Genomic DNA, 21,308 nt, shown 5'->3' with positions numbered 1-21,308 from the left:
AGGATTTTTTGCATCTATGTTCAAGACAGTTATTAATCTGTAGGTTTTTTTCCTTGTAATTTTTGTCTGATTTTGGGATAACAGTAATACTGACCACATATAATGAATTAGGAAGAAATACCTCTGCTTCTATCTTCTGGAAGAGATTATAGAAAATTGGTATATTTTATTCTTTAAATGTTTGGTAGAATTCACCAGTTAACCAATGTTAACTTTGTACTTTCTGTTTTGGATGGTTATTAATTATTGATTTGATTTTTAAAACAGATACAGGCCTATTCATATGTCTCTTCTTGTGTGAGACTTGATAAATTGTGTCTTTTAAGGAATTGGTCCATTTAATCTAGGTTATCAAATTTGTCAGCATAGAGTTATTCACGGTATTCCTTTATTGTCTTTTTAGTGTCCAGGTAAACTATAGTGATGGTCTTGCTTTCATTTCTTTTTTTAAATATTTATTTATTTATTTGAAAGGCAGAGTTACAGAGAGAGAGGGAGAAACAAGAAGAGAGAGAGATCTTCCATCTACTGGTTCACTCACAAATGGCTGCAATGGCTGGGGCTAGGCCAAGCTGAAGCCATGAGCCAGGAGCCTCTTCCATGTTTTCCACATGGATGCAGAGGCCCAAGCCCATGGACCATCTCCCACTGGTTTCCCAGGTGCATCAGCAGGGAGCAGCTGGGTCTTGAACTGGTGCCCATATGGGATGCCAGTGTCACAGGCAGCAGCTTTACCTGCTATGCCACAATGCTGGCCTCTTGCTTTCATTTCTGATATTAGTAATTTGTCTTTTTTCCTTTAATCTTTATTAGCCTGACTAGAGGCTTATTGATTTTGTTGAATTTTTCAAGGAATTATATTTTGTTTTTTTTTCTATTGATTTCCAATTTTCAATTTCATTGATTTCTGCTCTAGTTTTCATTATTTCTTTTTTCTTCTGTTTACTTTGGATCTAATTGCTCTTCCTCTTCTATTTTCCTAAGTGGAAACTTAGGTTATTTATTTTAGATCTTTTTTCCTAATATATGCATCAATGTTACAGATTTCCCTCTAAGCACTACTTTCACTACATCCCACAATTTTGATTTTATATTTTAATTTTTATGTAATTCAAAATGCTTTTAAATTTCTGAGATTTTTTATTCCATATATTATTTAGATATGTGTTATTTAATCTCCAAATATTTTGGGATTTTTCCACTTAACATTTTGTTATTGATTTCTAATTTAATTCCATTATGGCCTGAGAACAGACATAGTACGATTTCTATTCTTTTACATTTGTTAAGATATATTTTATGGCCCATAATGTGGTCTGACTTAGCGAATGAATGTTCCATGTGAGCTTAAGAAGAATATATATTCTTCTGTTGTTGGATGGATTAGTCTATGGATGTTAATTATATCCAATTGATTGATGGTACTGTTGAGTTTACTATGTCCTCACCAATTTCTGTCAGCTGTATTGGTCCATTTCTGATGGCATGTTAATCATAGTTTTTTTTTTTTAAAAAATCCTGGTTTGATAATCTTAACATTCCTGACAATCTGACTGTGGTTCGGATGCATGTTCAGTCTCTTCAAACTGTGTTCTTTGCCTTTTGGTGTGCCTTGTAGTTTTTTTGTTGAAAGGCAGAGTTGAAGTTGTAGGTAAAAGGAACTGCAGTAAATAGGCCTTTAGTTAAGCAGAGGCAAGTTGTAGGAAGAGAGAAAGCATTCTATGGTCCTATAATTAGTTCTCAGTTTTTTGTTGAACCCATGTCCTGAACTGTGAACTTCACCAGTGTTTGTCAGTATTATTTCTTCTCCACTCATGTGAGATAAGAAGAGCTGAGAGGGCTGAAATCTGGAATTTCGTTCCCCTAGGTAGGTTAGGTTCCAGTGAATCCCCAGGCTACTCAGATAAAATGATTTTTCCTTGGGGCTGGCACTGTGGCATAGCAGGTAAAACTGCCGCCACTTTTGATCCAGCTCCCTACTAATGCACCTGGAAAAGCAGAAGATGGCCCAAATGCTTGGGCCCCTGTCACCCACATTGGACACCTAGAAAAAGCACCTGGCTCCTGGCTTTGGACCAACCCAACTCCAGCCATGGCAGCCATCCAACAGTGAACTTGAAGATGGATGATTCTCTCTTCCCTGCCTTAATTTTTTTCTTTAAAAAATAGTTTCTGCTCAGAGCAGGTGTTTTTTTTTATTTATTTATTTATTTATTTATTTATTTATTTTTTGACAGGCAGAGTGGACAGTGAGAGAGAGAGACAGAGAGAAAGGTCTTCCTTTGCCATTGGTTCACCCTCCAATGGCCGCCGTGGCCGGTGCACTGCGCTGATCCGATGGCAGGAGCCAGGTGCTTATCCTGGACTCCCACGGAGTGCAGGGCCCAAGCACTTGGGCCATCCTCCACTGCACTCCCTGGCCACAGCAGAGAGCTGGCCTGGAAGAGGGGCAACCAGGACAGAATCCGGCGCCCCGACAGGGACTAGAACCCGGAGTGCTGGTGCCACAAGGCGGAGGATTAGCCTATTGAGCCGCAGCGCCGGCCAGAGCAGGTGTTTTTAAAGAACACGGTGCTCTGGCATATTTCAGAATGGTTCTTTTTCTCCTTCCCCTGCTAGACCCACAAGGGAATTTTTCTCCCACACGTACTCTGAGGACCAGGTAGAACTCCTGGTGGTAAAACTCACAAAAGTGTGAGGATTTCCCAAGATTGTGTGCCCCTGGAGTTTTAAACTCTCAGACTTGTCCACACTAAGCCCCTCACAATCTGTCAGTTTAAGCCCAAGCCCAGCACTGATTTCCTTGGAGGATTCTACTTAGGGCGTTCTGCTCCAGTAAGTTACAAATCTGCACCTGCTTGTCTGTCTCTCCAACTGGGGGGCAGCAGTTTGCCCTGTGACCTGATTTTTCTGATAGATCTAAGAACTATCACTGATTTTTCAGTATGTTCAACTTCTTTCTTACTGTTAGAATGCAGTGGCAACATTTAAGTTTTTTACATGCCAGATAGAAACCAAAAATCCAATATTCACATTTTAAAATCGGAGTTGTTACTTAATTGCTTAAATGCATACCATGGTGTCTAAATACTATATGCTTTGAAACACACCATCTTATATTTACAGAATATATAACAAGCCTTTTTCACTTTCAAATATTTTACAAATTTCCCTTTTTCTCCTTAAACTTGTATTTTCATTCTGCTTTTCTTCTACAATTTTTCCTAATGTGATGTGTTTTAATGCTTGTAGCTGTTTTAATTATCATTCTATCATACTTCTTTGAAATGAATATATAAATTAGTACACAAGTAACCAAAGAACACATTATAAATTTGATAAATAATCATTTTATATGTAAACAAATTTAATCAGCAACATATCACTTAATGAAATGAATGGAACCTTCTTATGTGTAGATGTACCTATGGATGAATATAACTTCCTGCTAGAATGAGGCAGGGTTTAACATCAATTTTATTTCTATTTTTCCTTATTACATATGTAAGTGTTTGAATGAAAGGAGTATTATAGTGGTGCTACCCAATTCTTTGAACTCCTGAGTTATTTGCCAAAAATCACAAAATGATTTATTATTCTTGTTATCAAAAGTAATTTTAATGCTGTATCAAGTGACAGTTTGTTAAGATCCTCCTTCAAAATTGTTGCAAACAATAGATTGCAAAAGGATTTGTTACCAAGCAATTAGAATAATTTGCTTTCTCCCTTTCTGAGAATTACAACAAAAGGCTATGTTAAGAGTTATCAAATGACTCTTAATTATAACCCTTATTCTTTTATTTGAAAGCAGCATATACAACCAGATATATGCCAAAGGGTTGGGAAAATGGAAGCATTGGTAATCTCATTATACCATTGATGATCCAATACTTTTTGATAAAAGTTTTCATCATTTGCTTAAAACTTAATTAAAAAAAAAAATCGGGGGCTACAGTTTTAGCTTACTAAATTTGCAGAAGCAACTTCTAACCTAATTGACAAAACGGATTCTCAGTGTCATACCTACTAAGAACTTAAAAACCAAGATAATACCTTTATAATTAAATGTATTATTATAATTATAAATTTAAAAATATTGATATACTTCAAGGAGTTTATAAAAACTGATAAATTATAGAATGTTATATATAAAACAGAAATAAAAAAATGTAGATCTAATATAGATTATAAACAAAACACTGAATCAATGTACTAAACTTACAGTAAGGTAATGTAATTTATAGATAAACATATATATCAAGAGAGAAGTATGATTTTGAAAAGGGATGTTATTCTTTCTCTAAATATTGCTTGTGTGTAGCAAATTCTAGTGTTTGGCTTTATGGAAAAATAAAAATATAAAAATCAGAAATAAATTATCTTTTTAGATACCATATATTTAAAGATAAAAAGGGATATGTACTACTAAAAAGTAATTGGTATGGAAGTAGATAGTTTTTATTCTGAAAAAATAGAAAATAAACATTTTATATGAAACAGGATAGGGATTGTTTCTAAATGGAACAAATATTTTACGTGAGTTGATAAAAGAGGTTTTTTTACTTTTCTTTTAAAATTATGCACATGGCATCTGAAAAAAAATCATGTAAATGTTTTATCCATATGCTTCAGTGTAACCTGAAAATCTTGATAATTCCAGAAAATATTCCAGTTACATTTCTAAGCAGCAGCAGTACCAGCCTATATACCTTTGGCTTATTAAAGTGATTTTGAAGTGAATAGCTGGAAAAAAACTGCTTACCCCTAACTACAAGAGAAAAGCCATTTTTAGGATTCAATATGAGTATAGAGAATAGCTAGAAAAATGCTTACTCCTAGCTACATGAAAAATCCATTTTTAGCATTCAATATTACTTTGCAATGCGCCTTTTGCTTTGAATTCCTGGGCCTGTATCTCAAGATCAGCATGTTCTCTGATAATACTTGGGAGAAGAGGAGGTAAAGTTGCCAGGTAAAACTGTGCATTATTCTCCATTCCTCCACATTTAGTTTCCAGCACCAGTCTTCACCTCTCAAAGGAATGTGTGTAAGAGAAAGACAGGGAACCTTTATAGGTTCATGGTATTTTGAATAATAAGTAAATGAGTTTTTTACCTGGTTTGGCTTAAAGACTAAACCCCTCAACCCCTGAAATGCAACACAGTAAGGTTTAGATGGTGCATTTCTTTTTTACAGTGGGGCAAGGGTGGGTTTGAACAGAGACTGTTTAGGTCCATTAATTGTAGGAAAGGGTACCACTGGAAGTTGAGGATATGGACACTGACTGTTTTAAAACCCTTGTGCTCAGATGCCCCTTGAAAAGTCTTTGCAAGCCACTAGGGGTACGTGTACCCTAGCTTGAGGATACCTTGATCTTAGAGTATCTTTTTGGTTTATTACAAACCAACTTAATGGCAGACTCTTCTATACTGAGGAAAACTAAGGAGCCCTTTAGGAATAGGTATTCTGTTCTATTGCACAGTTGGGTGATAACGTACTGTATATTTCTCTTCAAAACAGAAAAAAAAGAATTTTGAATGTTTTCATCATAAAGGAATGTTAATGTTTGAGGACATATATATATATTTCCCTGATTGTACATTACATATGACAATACCATGTGACATCCCATAACTATATGCAATTTTTATGTCAGTTAAAATTTTTAACTTGTTTTTTAAAAAAGGAATAGGTAGGCCATCGCCGCGGCTCACTAGGCTAATCCTCCACCTGCAGTGCTGGCACTTCGGGTTCTAGTCCTCCACCTGCAGTGCTGGCACTTCGGGTGCTAGTCCCGGTTGGGACGCCGGTTCTGTCCCGGTTGCTCCTCTTCCAGTCCAGCTCTCTGCTGTGGCCCAGGAAGGCAGTGGAGGATGGCCCAGGTCCTTGGGCCCTGCACTGGCATGGGAGACCAGGAGAAGCACCTGGCTCCTGGCTTCGGATCAGCGCGGTGTGCCGGCTGTAGTGGCCATTTGTGGGGTGAACCAACGGAAAAGGAAGACCTTTCTGTCTCTCTAACTCTGCCGTTTTTTTTTTTAAAAAAAAGGAATAGGTATTCTATGTTGTTAGCTGAAAGGCTGGCTCTTGATATTCTGTGTGTAGTCAGCAAATGAAACACTTAAGATGAGTTGGAAGAGTCTGCCCTATTAACTGTGGTCCTCCTCACAATAAGTAGGTAGGTTTGCCATAGGAATTCCCCTGGGTGGAACGAGGGCTTCACTCATGAAGCCACTCAGGTTGAGGCAAGTACATGGGCAGGAATTTGGTGGATACACTTGATATTTGGCAGATATAACTTATTAGAAAGAACAGAAACTGTGATAACTAGAGGTACTACAGTCTACTTCTGAACCTTACGCAGAAACAACTGTCACTGTTTTACATTTTGATTATAATACCTGCATTTCTAATGTTTTAAACATGTAGCCAGTAGTGACTTGAAAATTTCTCTATGCAAGCTGACCTTGTTGGCATTATTTTAATGAATTGAGACTATCCACTTTTTTTTTTTTTTTTTTTTTGACAGGCAGAGTGGACAGTGAGAGAGAGACAGAGAGGTCTTCCTTTTGCTGTTGGTTCACCCTCCAATGGCTGCCGCGGCCAGCGCACCGCGCTGATCCGATGGCAGGAGCCAGATGCTTCTCCTGGTCTCCCATGGGGTGCAGGGCCCAAGCACTTGGGCCATCCTCCACTGCACTCCCTGGCCACAGCAGAGAGATGGTCTGGAAGAGGGGCAACCGGGACAGAATCCGGCGCCCCGACCAGGACTAGAACCCTGTGTGCCAGTGCTGCTAGGCGGAGGATTAGCCTAGTGAGCCGCGGCGCCGGCCAAGACTATCCAGTTTTAAAGCCCTTTTCCCCCCATTTTAACTTAAAAGTTCATGTCATTTACTTTTTTCAAATGTTTAATTCCTTCTTCCATGCACTTTTTTTTTTTATAAATGATTTCTTTATTTTGAAAGGTAGAGTTAGAGAGAGAGATAACTTCCACCCACCGATCCACTCCCCAAATGGTCTCCACAGTCAGAGATGGGCCCATCTGAAGCCAGGAGCCAGGAGCTTCTTCTGGGTCCCCCAGTAAGTGCAGGGGCCCAAGCACTTGGGCCATCCTCTGCTGGTTTCCTAGGTGCATCAGCAGGGAACTAGATTGGAAATGGAGCATCCAGGACTCAAACTGGCACCCATATGGGATGCTGGCACTGCAGGTGGTGGCTTTACCTGCTACACTACAGCACTGGCCCCAGTTCATGTTATTTAAAAACAGGTCAAGAAAATAAAATTCATTCAGAATCGTCTTCTCTATATGTTTTTTTAAGGGTTAAGAGTCATCAAATACCCACCTCTGCCTCATAGGAAGAGAATAAAAATAACACCAATAAACATACATACTATTGCTACTATAATAGATATAATATTATTCCATAGCCTCGGTTTATGTCTATTATATTTTAATTGAAGGTAAACTTTTCTGTAACATACTATTTTGCTTGAAGTTCAGTCTTAGTTATCCTTAGACTCTCTTCACCTCCCCAGAGTCAAATGTTCCAAATGTACATAGAAACAGGAGAGGGACTTCACTTTTCAAGCCAGTGCTATTTTTGTACTGCCTTCATCACTGGAGCCCTCATAATTACTAGAAGCAGACTTGCTGCACCTGTCACAGGCGAGGCACCTGCAGTCTATGTCCATGTGGGAACCTCAGTGCCTAGGGCTTTGTGTCTTCATCTCTCTTTAGACTCTGCTGCTTAGCCCCTGCTACTTATAGGATCTGCAAACATTTGGTCTTTTCCTTGCAGTTTGGAGGAAACGTTTCTGTCATTCTCTTCTTTCCCAAGTAGCTATGGCTTTGGGAAAATAGCATCCAGGAAGCCAGGCTCTCTACCAGCAACTTGAGCTTCACAGCTTCTGCAAAGTGTATACCATGAGGCATGGACACCTGCTAGCAGCAGGCACAGGAAAAATATAGCACACAAGATTCAAAGGAATGGCTGTCTAAATGACTGATATTACTACTAGTACTAATAAATGGCCAGTATTATTGAGCGTTGTTCTCTGCTCATATGGATTATCAAGTTTAACTCTCAAAGCTTCATTCTATTTCAAAGACCAGGCAACTGAGGCTTGGAGATTTTGAGTAAGTCTCCCAGTTGTAAGTAGCAGAGCTGGGATTAGAACTCAAGCCTGTTGGACTACAAAGTCCAATCTCTGTTATATTTTTCTCTCCTGTCGGGTATTTGATTTTGAGCCTCATGAGCTGCCAGGAGATGTTAGCTATAGCAGTAGCTCCCGGAGAGCTCAGTGAATTCATCCATGGAATACCACCGCTCAGAGTTCTCCATCTGGTTGTCAGAGTGCATTTGCCAAGACTCAAGAACAACAGTGCTGCTTTGGGCATAATTAATGTTTAGACAATAACTGGTCAGCATGTTCAGCTGTTTCTTGAGGTCACTCCTGGGATATGAAAATAGGGCCCTGTATTGGCATAAACAGGACGTTTGTTTTCTTTTTGGTCTGTAAGGAGGCCATTATCTATCTTGGTCATGTGGATGTTATACCAAATTGCTTAGGTGCAGGTTCAGTGTTAGGGAGGATACGGCCCAGACTAGTTTTGTGCTGTTTAAAATATAAAGTTGATGGATCTGAAATCTATCTCTGCTCCATGTGGTTCTTGAGGTAGCATTTTAATAAAGTCTTAAATGAACATTTTAAAAAGTCTCAGACCAATTTTTCAATTATATGACATATATGTGTGTATGTATGTGTGTATATATGTATATATATATATATATGTCCTATAAATAATTCCTGACTACAGAGTCAAAAGCCAATACAGTTAGTAAATCAATACATGCTCCTTATGGCCCTACTACCTGCCCTCCTCCTTCTCCCACCTCTGGTCATGAGGGTGAATCAAAGACAGGTAGACAAAGATCTCTGCGAGTGAGATCCCAGTGGAAAGAACAGGCCATCAAAGAAGGAGGTACCTTTCTCTGAAGGGAGGAGAGAACCTCCACTTTGACTATGAGCTTGTCTAAACAAGATAAGAATCAGAGAACTCAGAGGGCTTCCATAGCCTTGGAAACTCATGACTCGAGCATAGGGAGACTACTGATGCCATAGACAGGAGTGTCAATTGGTAAAGTCAACAACAGGAGTCACTGTGCACTTACTCCTCATGTAGGATCTCTATCCTTAATGTGCTGTACATTGAGATTTAATGCTATAACGAGTGCTCAAACAATATATTTCACTTTGTGTTTCTATGGGGGTGCAAACTGTTGAAATCCTTACTTAATGCATACTAAACTGATCCTCTGTAAAAAAAAAAAAAAAAAAAAAAGAAATTATCAATTCCCAACTTGACTCTCACTGGGATTAAACATGACAATAGGTCTGCTCTGATTTCATCATCATTTAAAAAAATCATCTATTATTTTTCACTTTATGTTTCTGTGTGGGAGCAAACTGTTGAAATCCATACTTAATGTATACTAAGCTGATCTTCTGTATATAAAGAGAATCGAAAATGAATCTTGATGTGAATGGAAGGGGAGAGGGAGTGGGAAAGGGGAGGGTTGTGGGTGGGAGGGACGGTACGGGGGGAAAGCCATTGTAATCCATAAGTCGTACTTTGGAAATTTATATGCATTAAATAAAAGTTTAAAAAAAAAAAAAAGACAGGTAGGTTCTTCACTCAAGTTGTTCCCTGTAAGCTTCAGAGGGATACAAATGCTGTATGTATCAGAATCATTTCAGAAGCATGTCCAAACCAGAACTGCCTGGGCCCCACTACAGACCCACTGAATCAAAATCTCAAGGAGTGAGGCCTGGGCCTCTTGATACTTAGCAAACTCCTTAGGCGATTCACTTACCCATGTTTTCCAGCCAGCCTCATGGTTGTGTGGTAACGTGAACTGTTGCAACAGAAAACACTTCAGGCAGCATGTGTAGGAGCTATACCCTTACAGGCATATACTGATGCATCTAGAGATTCAGTAGCCTTTTATTTTGTATGTATGTTGTTGAAATATACCCCTGCATAAATATATTTATTGTTTTAAATAACAGTAAACATTATCTATGCTAATATTTTCAGGCAGTGTTAATTCATTCAATAACTATTAAGAGCTTACTAGGGGCCAGGTACCATTCATCAGAAAATGAAACAGAAGTCCCTGCCCTCAGGGAGCTTACGTTTTAGGAGGATACCAACAATAAGACATGCCAGTGATAAGATATAGAGTATGATAACAGGAAGTCAAACAGGGAGGGACTGTGATTTAGAAGAGGGTTGTGGGGGAAAACTTAGGACAGAGAGGGAGTGAGTGCTACAGGAACGAGGGAGTCTTCCAAAACTTTGTGTAGAATACATATTATGAAAAAACTATTTCGTGGATTTCAAAGTTCTTTTGCACAGAAATAACCGTATCCATTTTCAATGAACATTTGGGAGTAACTTGTATTTGAGGCACAATTTTTCCAGGTTTGGGGAATGGGAAATACAAAGTCCTGTCCTGAGAGGGAGCATTTGGGGTGGATTCAGTAAAGAGCAAGGAGGCTTGGGCTGGACACATTGGGAGATGGCTCAGAGAGGCAAGGATGAGCAGAGGTGTGCACCTTGTAGGGGCCCGTAGGCTGCTGAAGGACTTTGGCTTTTACCCTGAGGAAGGCGGAAAGGGGTTTGAGTGTGGGAATGATGCAATCTGACAGGTTTCAAGGAGCTTGTTCTGGCTAATGAAAATCGGCTAAGGGGGTGGGCAAGGCTGGCAGCAGATGACCAATTAAGAAGTCACTGCAGGAACCCATAGGAGACAGTGAATGAGAATGGATGGGAAAAGTAGAGAGAGTGAGAATGTGGCTTCTGGGTGCACTTTAAAAATTTTGGGGAGTGGGAGTTGTGACACAATGGGATAAGCTGCTACTTGGGACTCCCACATGTCCCCCCTTGGAGTGCCTGGGATCAAGTCCCACCTGCGCTTCTGATTCAGGTCTCTGCCTGAGAGGCAGTAGATGATGGCCCAAGTAGTTGGTCCCTGCCACACATATGGGAGACCCAGATGGAGTTTCTGGCTCCTGGCTTCAGCCTGGCCTAACCCCAGTTGTTGTAGGCATTTGTGGAGTGAACAAATGGATGGAAGGTAATTCCCTCTTTCTCTCTTAAATAAAGAAATAATTACATCTTTAAAATATTATTTTTATTTTCTCCCAATCTACAAGGAATTCCCATTTTTATCACCTTATTTTTTTCTGGTGAATCTTTTTTTTTTTTTAAGATTTATTTATTTTGAAAGTTGGAATTACACACAGAGAGAAAGGAGAGGCAGAGAGAGAGAGAGTCTTCCAGCAGCTGGTTCACTCCCCAGACAGCCACAATGGCTGGAGCTGCATTGATCTGAAGTCAGGAGCGAAGAGTTTCTTCCAGGTCTCTCACATAGGTGCAGGGGTCCAAGGACTTGGGCCATCTTCTACTGCTTTCCCAGGCCAAAGCAGAGAGCTGGATTGGAAGTGGAGCAGCCGGGTCTCAAACCGGCATCCATATGGGATGCCAACACTGCAGGCTGCGGCTATACCCACTATGCTACAGCACCAGCCCCTGGTGAATTATTTTTAAAAAGACACATAGTATTGAGCAGTAATGATTGTGTATGCTTATGAAGTAGAGTATGATGTTTTGATCTACTGTGTACATTATAGAAAGGTTCGATCAAGCTGAACAAGATATCCCTTACCTTACCAAATTTATCTTTTGTGGTAAGATCATTAAAAATCTATTTTAGCAATTTTGAAATATTTAATACATTATTGTTAACTGTGGCCACCATGCAGCACGATAGATGACTGAAACTTATTCTTCCAGTCTAACAATTTTGGATACTTGGATCAACACCTTCCTGCTACCCCTTGAAGGCAGAGCCAGCAATTTTGCTTATGGTTTGGAAGTACAGTATGTAAAGGGGTTACAGTAAGAGGCTTTCCAAGGATGCTGGGTATGGCAACTGGCTGCACTTACTCTGTGGCAGATTCAGTTCTGAGTGTGGCCCATGATTCAGTTACAAGGAAATGATCATATTTGTGTTTTTAGAATACATCTTATATCCTTAAAATGAGAGAATATATTATATTTACACAGTACCTTTAAAAAACCTCATTGCAAGGAGTAGTCAAAGTAATTCTGACTGCCTAAAACAAGACCTTCCCTGGGATTTATCTAAATAGGAACTATACCCACATATAGTTTTTTCCTGACATATAAGAAACCTTAGGAAATCTGCCTTGCCAACCAAAAGATAGGATCATGAGTAATATTTATAGTTTACTTTTTTCAAGACTGATTTATTGATTTGAAAGGCAGAGCAATGGGAAAAATGGGGCCAGGGACATGGACAGAGAGAGACGTGTGTGTGTGTGTGTGTGTGTGTATAAAACTGTAAATGGGTTACTAAGTATAGAAATCCAGTAAAAGAATTGGAACTGGTGTTCAAAATTTCATAATTCAGACCTCTTAGTTCCTCTCCTATCTGTTCTTTTTCTGCTCATTTGGTCATTTTATTTCTGAAGAGTAATTTTCACTGATGAGTAGGATAGGGAAATAGAAAAGATATGAAAGTCATGTCAGGGAGTGTGGAGAATAATTTTAATAATAGCCTCAGTGGAAAATACACTTGCAATTAGCACTAAGACAAAATTATGAATTCCTAGTGGATTTCAGTTTGCTTCACTCTCCCGATCCTTTGTTCCTGCAAAAATCTGAGTTCAATTATGCCGAGCACCTAGTGAGGCTGTGCTCCTTTGTCTTGCTGAGGAAGCTATGTCCGCATGAGGAGAGCCTGGTGGGGTAACAGCATTTAATGCATTTGCCTGTTTCAGTCTGCAGTGATGATCTCACCCACAAATTCAAAGGGTTCACCGTGATGAATGAAGCAGAGAGATATGAAGCTCTCAGACACTGTCGCTATGTAGACGAAGTCATCAGAGACGCTCCATGGACACTCACACCAGAGTTTCTGGAAAAACACAAGGTACTCCTCATTTCTCCACATCCTCTAACTTAGGAGCAGGATTAGGGAGTTTGGTTCTTCAGCCAAGACTGCAGAAAACCCAGACTGCTCCAATTCCTAGAAGAGGTAACTTTAGGTACTGCCATGTGACATCACTTGAGAAAACATCTCTCTTCTGCCCAACCGTGGAACATGATATCTTCTCACTTCCTAGAGCATGGGTACTGCAGCTAGACCATCCAGGGCCAAATACTACCTCTGTCTCTTCCCAACTGTGGAACCTTAAGCAAGGTATTTACCCAAATTATATTCCCTTACATCAACTGTGAAATGAAATGATATTGGTATTTTCCTCCTTGGGACCATTTTGAGAATCTAATGAGATAATCTAAGTAAAGTACTTGGAACACTAGCCCATAGTAAGAGCTCCAAAAATGTCACTGTCATCACTATCACCACCATTGTTGGTGCTTATAGATTCACAGACATTCTTTTCATGGAGCAAATGAATACATATCTTATCCAGAAGGTCAGGGGCCAGCCTATAAGGAAAGAACTTTATATCTGTGATTTTGCAACCCTAAGACTCCCACTGACATAAGATTTTTATTAGTTGAAAACACGAGAAATTCTTTTGATATGCATCAAATTATGTGCTTTGTATCTCCCTACCAGTCCCACATTAGGAGCTATTCTTTCCTTTTATAAGCAGTACAAAAAAAATAAGATTAAGCTGTTCTAAGAATTTTCTTTTCTATTTTTAAATCCACAATGCAGAAGAGAATAGAGAACACTGATAAATGTGCATGGGTAATAGCAGAGGAGACAATTTCTCAGCAAGAATAAAAAGAAAAGGGAAAAACTACAATATGATTTACTTCCAGTAATCACTAACACATTTTTTACTAAGCATCTATTGTATATTCAACATGTGCTAGGCATGAATAATGGTAACAATGACTGCCATTTATTCAGTATTTACCATGTGCCCAGAACTGTGCTAAGAGCTTTGCTATTATATGAATTGAATTCAATCTCATGGCAACCATGAGAAGTTGTTGTTGTTATTATACATTGGAGAGGGGGAGAAACTAAATTTGAGTATTGAGAATAGAAGAAATAATAACAAGAAACATTTATTGTATATTTACTATTAGCCAGTTATCATTTTAAGCACTTTTACAAAAATTATATAATTTGATACAGTGATTCCCAACCGGTGGGCACCCAAGGGACATTTGGAGACATTATTGGATAATGTCTTGGATATTGCTAGTATCGAGGTTGAGAAATCTGATTAAATCCTACTGCCAATTTAGGAGGTGTATAGCTAGTAAGTGATAGAACAGGAATCAGACATACCCAGGCAAGTTAAACTATTAAACTCTTTGCCTCTCAAGGTAGAGTGAGGTCTCTTTATAAAAGACATTGAAAGCCATGCAGAGTGTGTTTGCATGTGTTAGGCATCTCCCAAGTAGTAGGATACAGGGATGAAGATTAGCAGGCATGAGGATGAGCAGAAGAAAACTCTGATTAAAGAGGATACCCCATGAGACAGCATGATGGGCTGGAGAGAAGACAGCCTACAGTGAGGAAGGCCAAATTCAAGTTGGTGTCAGGAATCCAAGTGCCATGCCTTGGATTTTGGGTAGTAGCAATGGGGGAGAAGTTCTGGGTATGTGTATATATGTGCATGTGTGCGTGTGCGCGCACACACACACACACACACACCAGTGGCACCTGTGCCCTATGTACCAAGAGTGAAGGCAAGAAGGAAAGAAGGCCAATTCCAAGACTTTAAGCCTAAGGAAACTGGGAAAATGGAAGTGCTACTGGAAGGGGCACCAGTTCTCCAGAAGATTAAGTTCAGACAGGCTAATTTTCAAGTGGTTGTAAGAAGTGTTTTGCAGAAAATAAGAGATCTGTAATGGGAGTTAAAAGAGCCTGGCTTGGTTCCCTGGCTGCTGTCCTCAGACTACTAACAGGCTATCTGTCTTTGGGCTAATCTGATCAGCTTTCCCAATTTCAGTGCTTTATGTCCTAACTGAAGTAATAATATATGCTCTACCTGGCTCACAAGGTGGCTATGAAGGCCAAATGAGGAAAGATATTTATTTTCACCACATAAAATATGACCAAATTGTGAAGGTATATTGCCACCAATGGGGCAGAAAATGGAGATCTGGGTTCTGCATCACAGCAACAGGGATTAAAATCTGAAGAATAGGTAAGTTTCCTGAAGATACAGCTTAGATGCAAAAGAGCCAAGAAAACACATCAGAGTTAGGAGAGGCAAGAGTGACCAACAAAGCAGATAAAGCAATAATTTCTTCTCTGGTTCTCATTATCACATGGAAATGGGGACCACTGGAAATATCTTTCAGTCTGGGTCTCAGATCTGTACTTTGTCAACACATAACTGTCTTATTCTGTAAAGGCAGTTGGGGGTCATCAATCCCCTTCAAATCTGCAGTGGGGACATCCATGCTAGTGGTGACATCACTTTTCTCTCTCTTCAACAGATTGACTTTGTGGCTCATGACGACATTCCATATTCGTCAGCTGGCTCTGATGATGTTTACAAGCATATCAAGGAAGCAGGTAAGTCATTCCCCCTCTGATCACCTTCTGTCCACTGTTTGGATTCACAATAATCAGGTGTAATTATAGACATGCACCCTGTAGCTGCAGCACACTCCAGACAGGGTGTTGGAATGTCAGGCATCTCCCAAGCAGCTTCTATAAACCTCTTTTGACACATGCTAAGGCTCATTCATGGCACACACACTGATTAGATATTTACATGGGAATAAACCTGAGCACCCAAAGTACTCAACTTCAGACCTAGTGCTCCATTTTTGGGCTTACTGGACTTAAATAACAGGACTGTGTTGCTTAGAGGACGTTTTCCCCATCCACAGTTAAGTCTTCATAATGAAATTATTTGATAACTCTAAGAAATTTCCTTCCAGAAAAAGTCAGACAACTGCCTAATTAATAATCTGGACTCTTTGGCACTAAAGTCAGCCTTGCCATATTTTTAGTGTCATTTTGTCATGTGACAGGAATATCCTTAGGTACCACATGTGGAGGCAAAAAGCATGGGTAAATCTTGTAATGGCCTGGCTTAGTTTCTGCTGTTTTACTATCTCCCATGCACCTCTGCTATTGGCACTGTAGGCACAGCCATCCATACCTTTTTAAACACAGTAAACCATTATCTGGCATGGGACAGGTAATCTGGTTTAGTGACTTACCAAATGCTTAGGGATTTTAAGAAGTCTGGTCCACCTCACACTATCAGAGCTGGCCCACTGCTGACATCTGCCATCAGCACCATCTCCATTACTCCCAGGAACCACTGGATCTCCCCTCATCTTGCTCCCACCATTCTGCTCTCAGCCTGCTGTTGCTATAGCCTTTTCCTGGTCTTCTTAATCTTCAGACTCTTGAGGTAGGACAGGCTTCTAAGGGAGCTTAAGGGCCATTAACCCAGATTCCCATTTCCTCTTTGGCATCACTACCAGCTCCTGGTAGAACATCTCCTGTGATGGGCAACTCCTTGCTTCATAAGGCAGCCAAATCCACCCGTGGATTTTTTTTTTAAGTTTAAATGTTACTTATTTATTTTTATTTGGAAGGCAGAGTCAGAGAAAAATCTTCCCACTGCTGGTTCACTCCTCAAACACTCACAACAGCTGGAGCTAGACCAGGCTAAAACCAGGAACCTGACACTCTATCCAGGTCTTCCATGCGGGCAGCAGGACTCAAGTACTTGAGACATCTTCTGCTGTCTCTCAGGTGCATTAACAGGAAGCTAGATTGGAAGCAGAGTAGTTAGGGCTCAAACCAGGAATTCCGATATGGGTGTCCCAAGTGGCATCTTAATCACTGTACCAGAGGCCCACGCTCTTTGGATGGTTTTGACTGTCATTGGATGGCCCATGATTCCCTTAAATGCGTCCACAAACCAGGAACTGTCTGAGGGAAAATGGGATACAAATATGACTAAGACATTTCCCTTACCCTTGAGAGACAGCAAGCAGAGACAGAAAAAAATAAGTACACCAAAATAAGAGGGTGCTTCAAAAAGTTCAGGGAAGATGAAATGAAATGCTAAGTTTATTTTAGTGCAAAAATTTTTTAAATACATGCGTGGCTTTTTCATAATTTGCATTTCTAAGAACATCTTGACATCTCATGTAACAATCCTGTGCTGGTGGCATCTGTACAAAGGTGTGACTGTAAGATGACGTGTACTACATTTGGACAAAATAAAAAGGCTAAAGCAGTGTAGGTCATGCAGAGGCAAAGGCAGAGATGGAGACTGGCAAGACAAGTTGCTTTTGACTTCTGTGTGTAACATGGAGCCAGACACTGCACTTTGGTAGGGTAGTGCCATAAGCAAGTCTCTCCAAAGTTCTTGGCAGTAAACATTTCCCCCACCCTGGAATTTCTTTTTTTTTTAGGTGCTTCAGTTTATTAACATATTTTGTTTTTATATCCAGTACATATTTTCTTTTATTCTTTTCTTTTTTTTAACTTTTATTTAATGAATATAAATTTCCAAAGTACGGCTTATGGATTACAATGGCTTCCCCCCCATAACATCCCTCCCACCCGCAACCCCCCCCTTTCCCACTCCCTCTCCCCTTCCATTCACATCAAGATTCATTTTCGATTCTCTTAATATACAGAAGATCAGTTTAGTATACATTAAGTAAAGATTTCAACAGTTTGCTCCCACACAGAAACATAAAGTGAAAATAATAGATGATTTTTTAAATGATGATGAAATCAGATCAGACCTATTGTCATGTTTAATCCCAGTGAGAGTCAAGTTGGGATTTCTTTCTTTCTTTCTTTCTTTCTTTTTTTTTTTTTTTTACAGAAGATCAGTTTAGTATACATTAAGTAAAGATTTCAACAGTTTGCACCCCCATAGAAACACAAAGTGAAATATACTGTTTGAGTACCCGTTATAGCATTAAATCTCAATGTACAGCACATTAAGGACAGAGATCCTACATGAGGAGTAAGTGCACAGTGACTCCTGTTGTTGACTTTACAAATTGACACTCCTGTTTATGGCATCAGCAATCTCCCTATGCTCCAGTCATGAGATTCCAAGGCTATGGAAGCCTTTTGAGTTCTCCGACTCTTATCTTGTTTAGACAAGGTCATAGTCAAAGTGGAGATTCTCTCCTCCCTTCAGAGAAAGGTACCTCCTTCTTTGAAGACCTGTTCTTTCCACTGGGATCTCACTCACAGAGATCTTTCATTTAGGTTTTTTTTTTCCCCAGAGTGTCTTGGCTTTCCATGCCTGAAATACTCTCATGGGCTTTTCAGCCAGATCCGAATGCCTTTAGAGCTGATTCTGAGGCCAGAGTGCTGTTTAGGACATCTGCCATTGTATGAGTCTGCTGAGTATCTCGCTTCCCATGTTGGATCACTCTCCCCTTTATTTATTCTATCGGTTAGTATTAGCAGGTACTAGACTTGTTTATGTGCTCCCTTTGACTCTTAGTCCTTTCATTATGATCAATTGTGAACAGAAATTGATCACTTGGACTAGTGAGATGGCATTGGTACATGCCACCTTGATGGGATTGAATTGGAGTCCCCTGGTATCTTTCTAACTCTACCATTTGGGGCAAGTCAGCTTGAGCATGTCCCAAATTGTACATCTCTTCCCTCTCTTATTCCCACTCTTTTTTTTGTGCTGTTTTTTTATTGTGTTTTCAATGGAGAAATACATCATCTGTTTACAAAATAGCTCTTGAAAAATACAAGGAGTACAGATACTATAAAACAAAGCAAACTCCAGTCATGAGACACTACATACATCATGCGAAAGCAACAGTCTGATCTCCAGGTTATGAAAACTAGAATTAAAAAGTCACTACACAGAAAATGTCCAAGTTTCCAGCTTGGCAAAACTTGGGTGCAGTTACATGAAACGTTTAATAAACCGAATTTTTTCCCCAATGTGTAAACAAAATGACAAGACTAAATCTGTGCCTGGCAATTTCAATCTAACTCTGAAGCTACACAAACACACAGACACCTTATACACTTCACCTGTTAGGATGACCATCTTGTTTTCTGTAGGTGGTGAAAGGAAGGGCAAGGTGACTGTGCAGAGCAAAGATGTGGGAAGCAGAATACTGTATACTAGACATTATAAATCATGTGGAAGAGAAAGCTTCAATTAATGCATAGCTTAAGGGGAGAGACTACACTCCAACTTTGGAAAATTAATTTAGGAGGACAGGGAAGTTGAACATGAGAATGCATATGTGACGGAATGAAGCACAAGGGAAGACTCCAAGCATGCGCATCAGCTTTGCTCTGTCCAGATTAAGACCGAGTTACCAACGTCTGGCAGCCCTCACACTCTGTAAGGATGGATGTTCTACCTAATTATGGGAATTATTTTCTTTAAAGAAAGGCTGTGGCTCAATAGGCTAATCCTCCGCCTTGCGGCGCCAGCACACCGGGTTCTAGTCCTGGTCAGGGTGCCGGATTCTGTCCCGGTTGCCCCTCTTCCAGGCCAGCTCTCTGCTGTGGCCAGGGAGTGCAGTGGAGGATGGCCCAAGTACTTGGGCTCTGCACCCCATGGGAGACCAGGAGAAGCACCTGGCTCCTGCCTTAGGATTAGCGCAGTGCGCCGGCCACAGTGCGCTGGCCGCGGCGGCCATTGGAGGGTGAACCAATGGCAAAGGAAGACCTTTCTCTCTGTCTCTCTCACTGTCCACTCTGCCTGTCAAAAAAAAGAAGTGTATTCCCACTCTTATGTTTAACAGGGATCACATTTCAGTTAAATTTCAACACTTAAGAATAACTGTGTATTAATTACAGAATTAAACCAGTCATATTAAGTAGAACAGACAAAAAAAAACTACTAAGAGGGATAATGTATTAAGTTGTTTATTAACAGGGCTATGCTGATCAAGTCACCATTTCTCATAGTGTTCATTTCACTTCAACAGGTTTCCTTTTTGGTGTTCAGTCAGTTGTCACCGATCAGGGAGAACATATGGTATTTGTCCCTTTGGGACTGGCTTATTTCACTCAGCATGATGTGTTCCAGATTCCTCCATTTTGTTGCAAATGACTGGATTTCGTTGTTTCTTACTGCGGTATAGTATTCTAAAGAGTACATATCCCATCATTTCTTTATCCAGTCTACTGTTGATGGGCATTTGGGTTGGTTCCAGGTCTTGGCTATTGTGAATTGTGCTGCAATAAACATTAGGGTGCAGAGCGCTTTTTTGTTTGTCAATTTAAATTCCTTTGGGTAAATTCCAAAGAGTGGGATGGCTGGGTCGAACGGTAGGGTTATATTCAGGTTTCTGAGGAATCTCCAGACTGACTTCCATAGTGGCTTGACCAGTTTGCATTCCCACCAACAGTGGGTTAGTGTCCCTTTTTCCCCACATCCTCGCCAGCATCTGTTGTTGGTAGATTTCTGTATGTGAGCCATTCTAACCGCCACCCTGGAACTTCTAAAGAGCTCCCTTCTCTACCCCTGCCCCTGAAGTTTGAACCTGAGTCGGGGTGAAGGACATGCCCTGCTCCTCTTCTCTCCCATCTGCTGCTCACTTCCCGATCCCTCTCTGGGCTCCTTGCCTCAACCCCAGGAGTGGTATTTTTCTTCCCAGAGAGCAAAACACCACCCCTTTGTTAATTTCATGCCTTTCCCCACTCTAGGGTTACAGTGAAACATTTTCACCCTGAGTCTGCTCAGCCTCTGGTTCTTAACAATTTAAGGGATACTTCTGGGATTTGTACTCCTGAGAGCCTGGCTCTTTCAACTGAAATCTTTGCTATTCTTAACTCCTCTACTTCCAACCAACCCTAAGAAGAGCCTATTTTAGAAGTTGCCAGCTGAACACTGTCTCCTGTATCCTCAGCTACATCTACTTCCTAAGAAAGTTACAGGGGTCTCAGTGTCACTGAGAACCAGACCTCAGGACAGACTTGATCCCTGACAATGGAAATCACAGTAAATAATAGCTCATAAAATTATCCTCTTACATAGAATGTATTTATTCTCCCTACTGGTGTTTCTGTTGGTTCGCATCATTTTGCAATCAGCCAGGGAAGCTCCATGCCACTCCAGCAAGACTGGTGCTTGGGTCTGTCCTGTCCTTAGCAAGGTTTCCCCCAAGACTCAGGCACATTTGATAAGAAGGGGAGAGATAACATTCTTAAGTCCTAATCTCGTTTGCAAGGAATTTCAAGAAAAGGAATACTGTCCACTTCAGACTTGGAAGGCTGCTAAGAAGCTGAGGAAAATGGTACAGG

The 21,308-nt window shown here is 40.3% G+C and overlaps 1 protein-coding gene across 8 annotated transcripts in view; it reads left to right on the top strand.

Annotated features, from left to right (window-relative positions):
• PCYT1B (phosphate cytidylyltransferase 1B, choline) overlaps positions 1-21,308 on the top strand; it is a 123,564-nt gene that overhangs the window by 75,875 nt on the left and 26,381 nt on the right. For all 8 annotated transcript variants that reach the window (XM_051827647.2, XM_070067216.1, XM_008272466.4 and 5 more), the window contains 2 exons: positions 12,868-13,019; positions 15,521-15,599. In XM_051827647.2, coding sequence (XP_051683607.1) covers positions 12,868-13,019; positions 15,521-15,599 — 231 coding nt within the window. The remainder of the gene's footprint in view (positions 1-12,867; positions 13,020-15,520; positions 15,600-21,308) is intronic.

The sequence above is a fragment of the Oryctolagus cuniculus genome, chromosome X, assembly GCF_964237555.1.
Source record: "Oryctolagus cuniculus chromosome X, mOryCun1.1, whole genome shotgun sequence".
Lineage (NCBI taxonomy): Eukaryota > Metazoa > Chordata > Mammalia > Lagomorpha > Leporidae > Oryctolagus > Oryctolagus cuniculus.
Note: the sequence above shows the minus strand (reverse complement) of the source record. Positions and strands in the feature narration are given on the sequence as shown.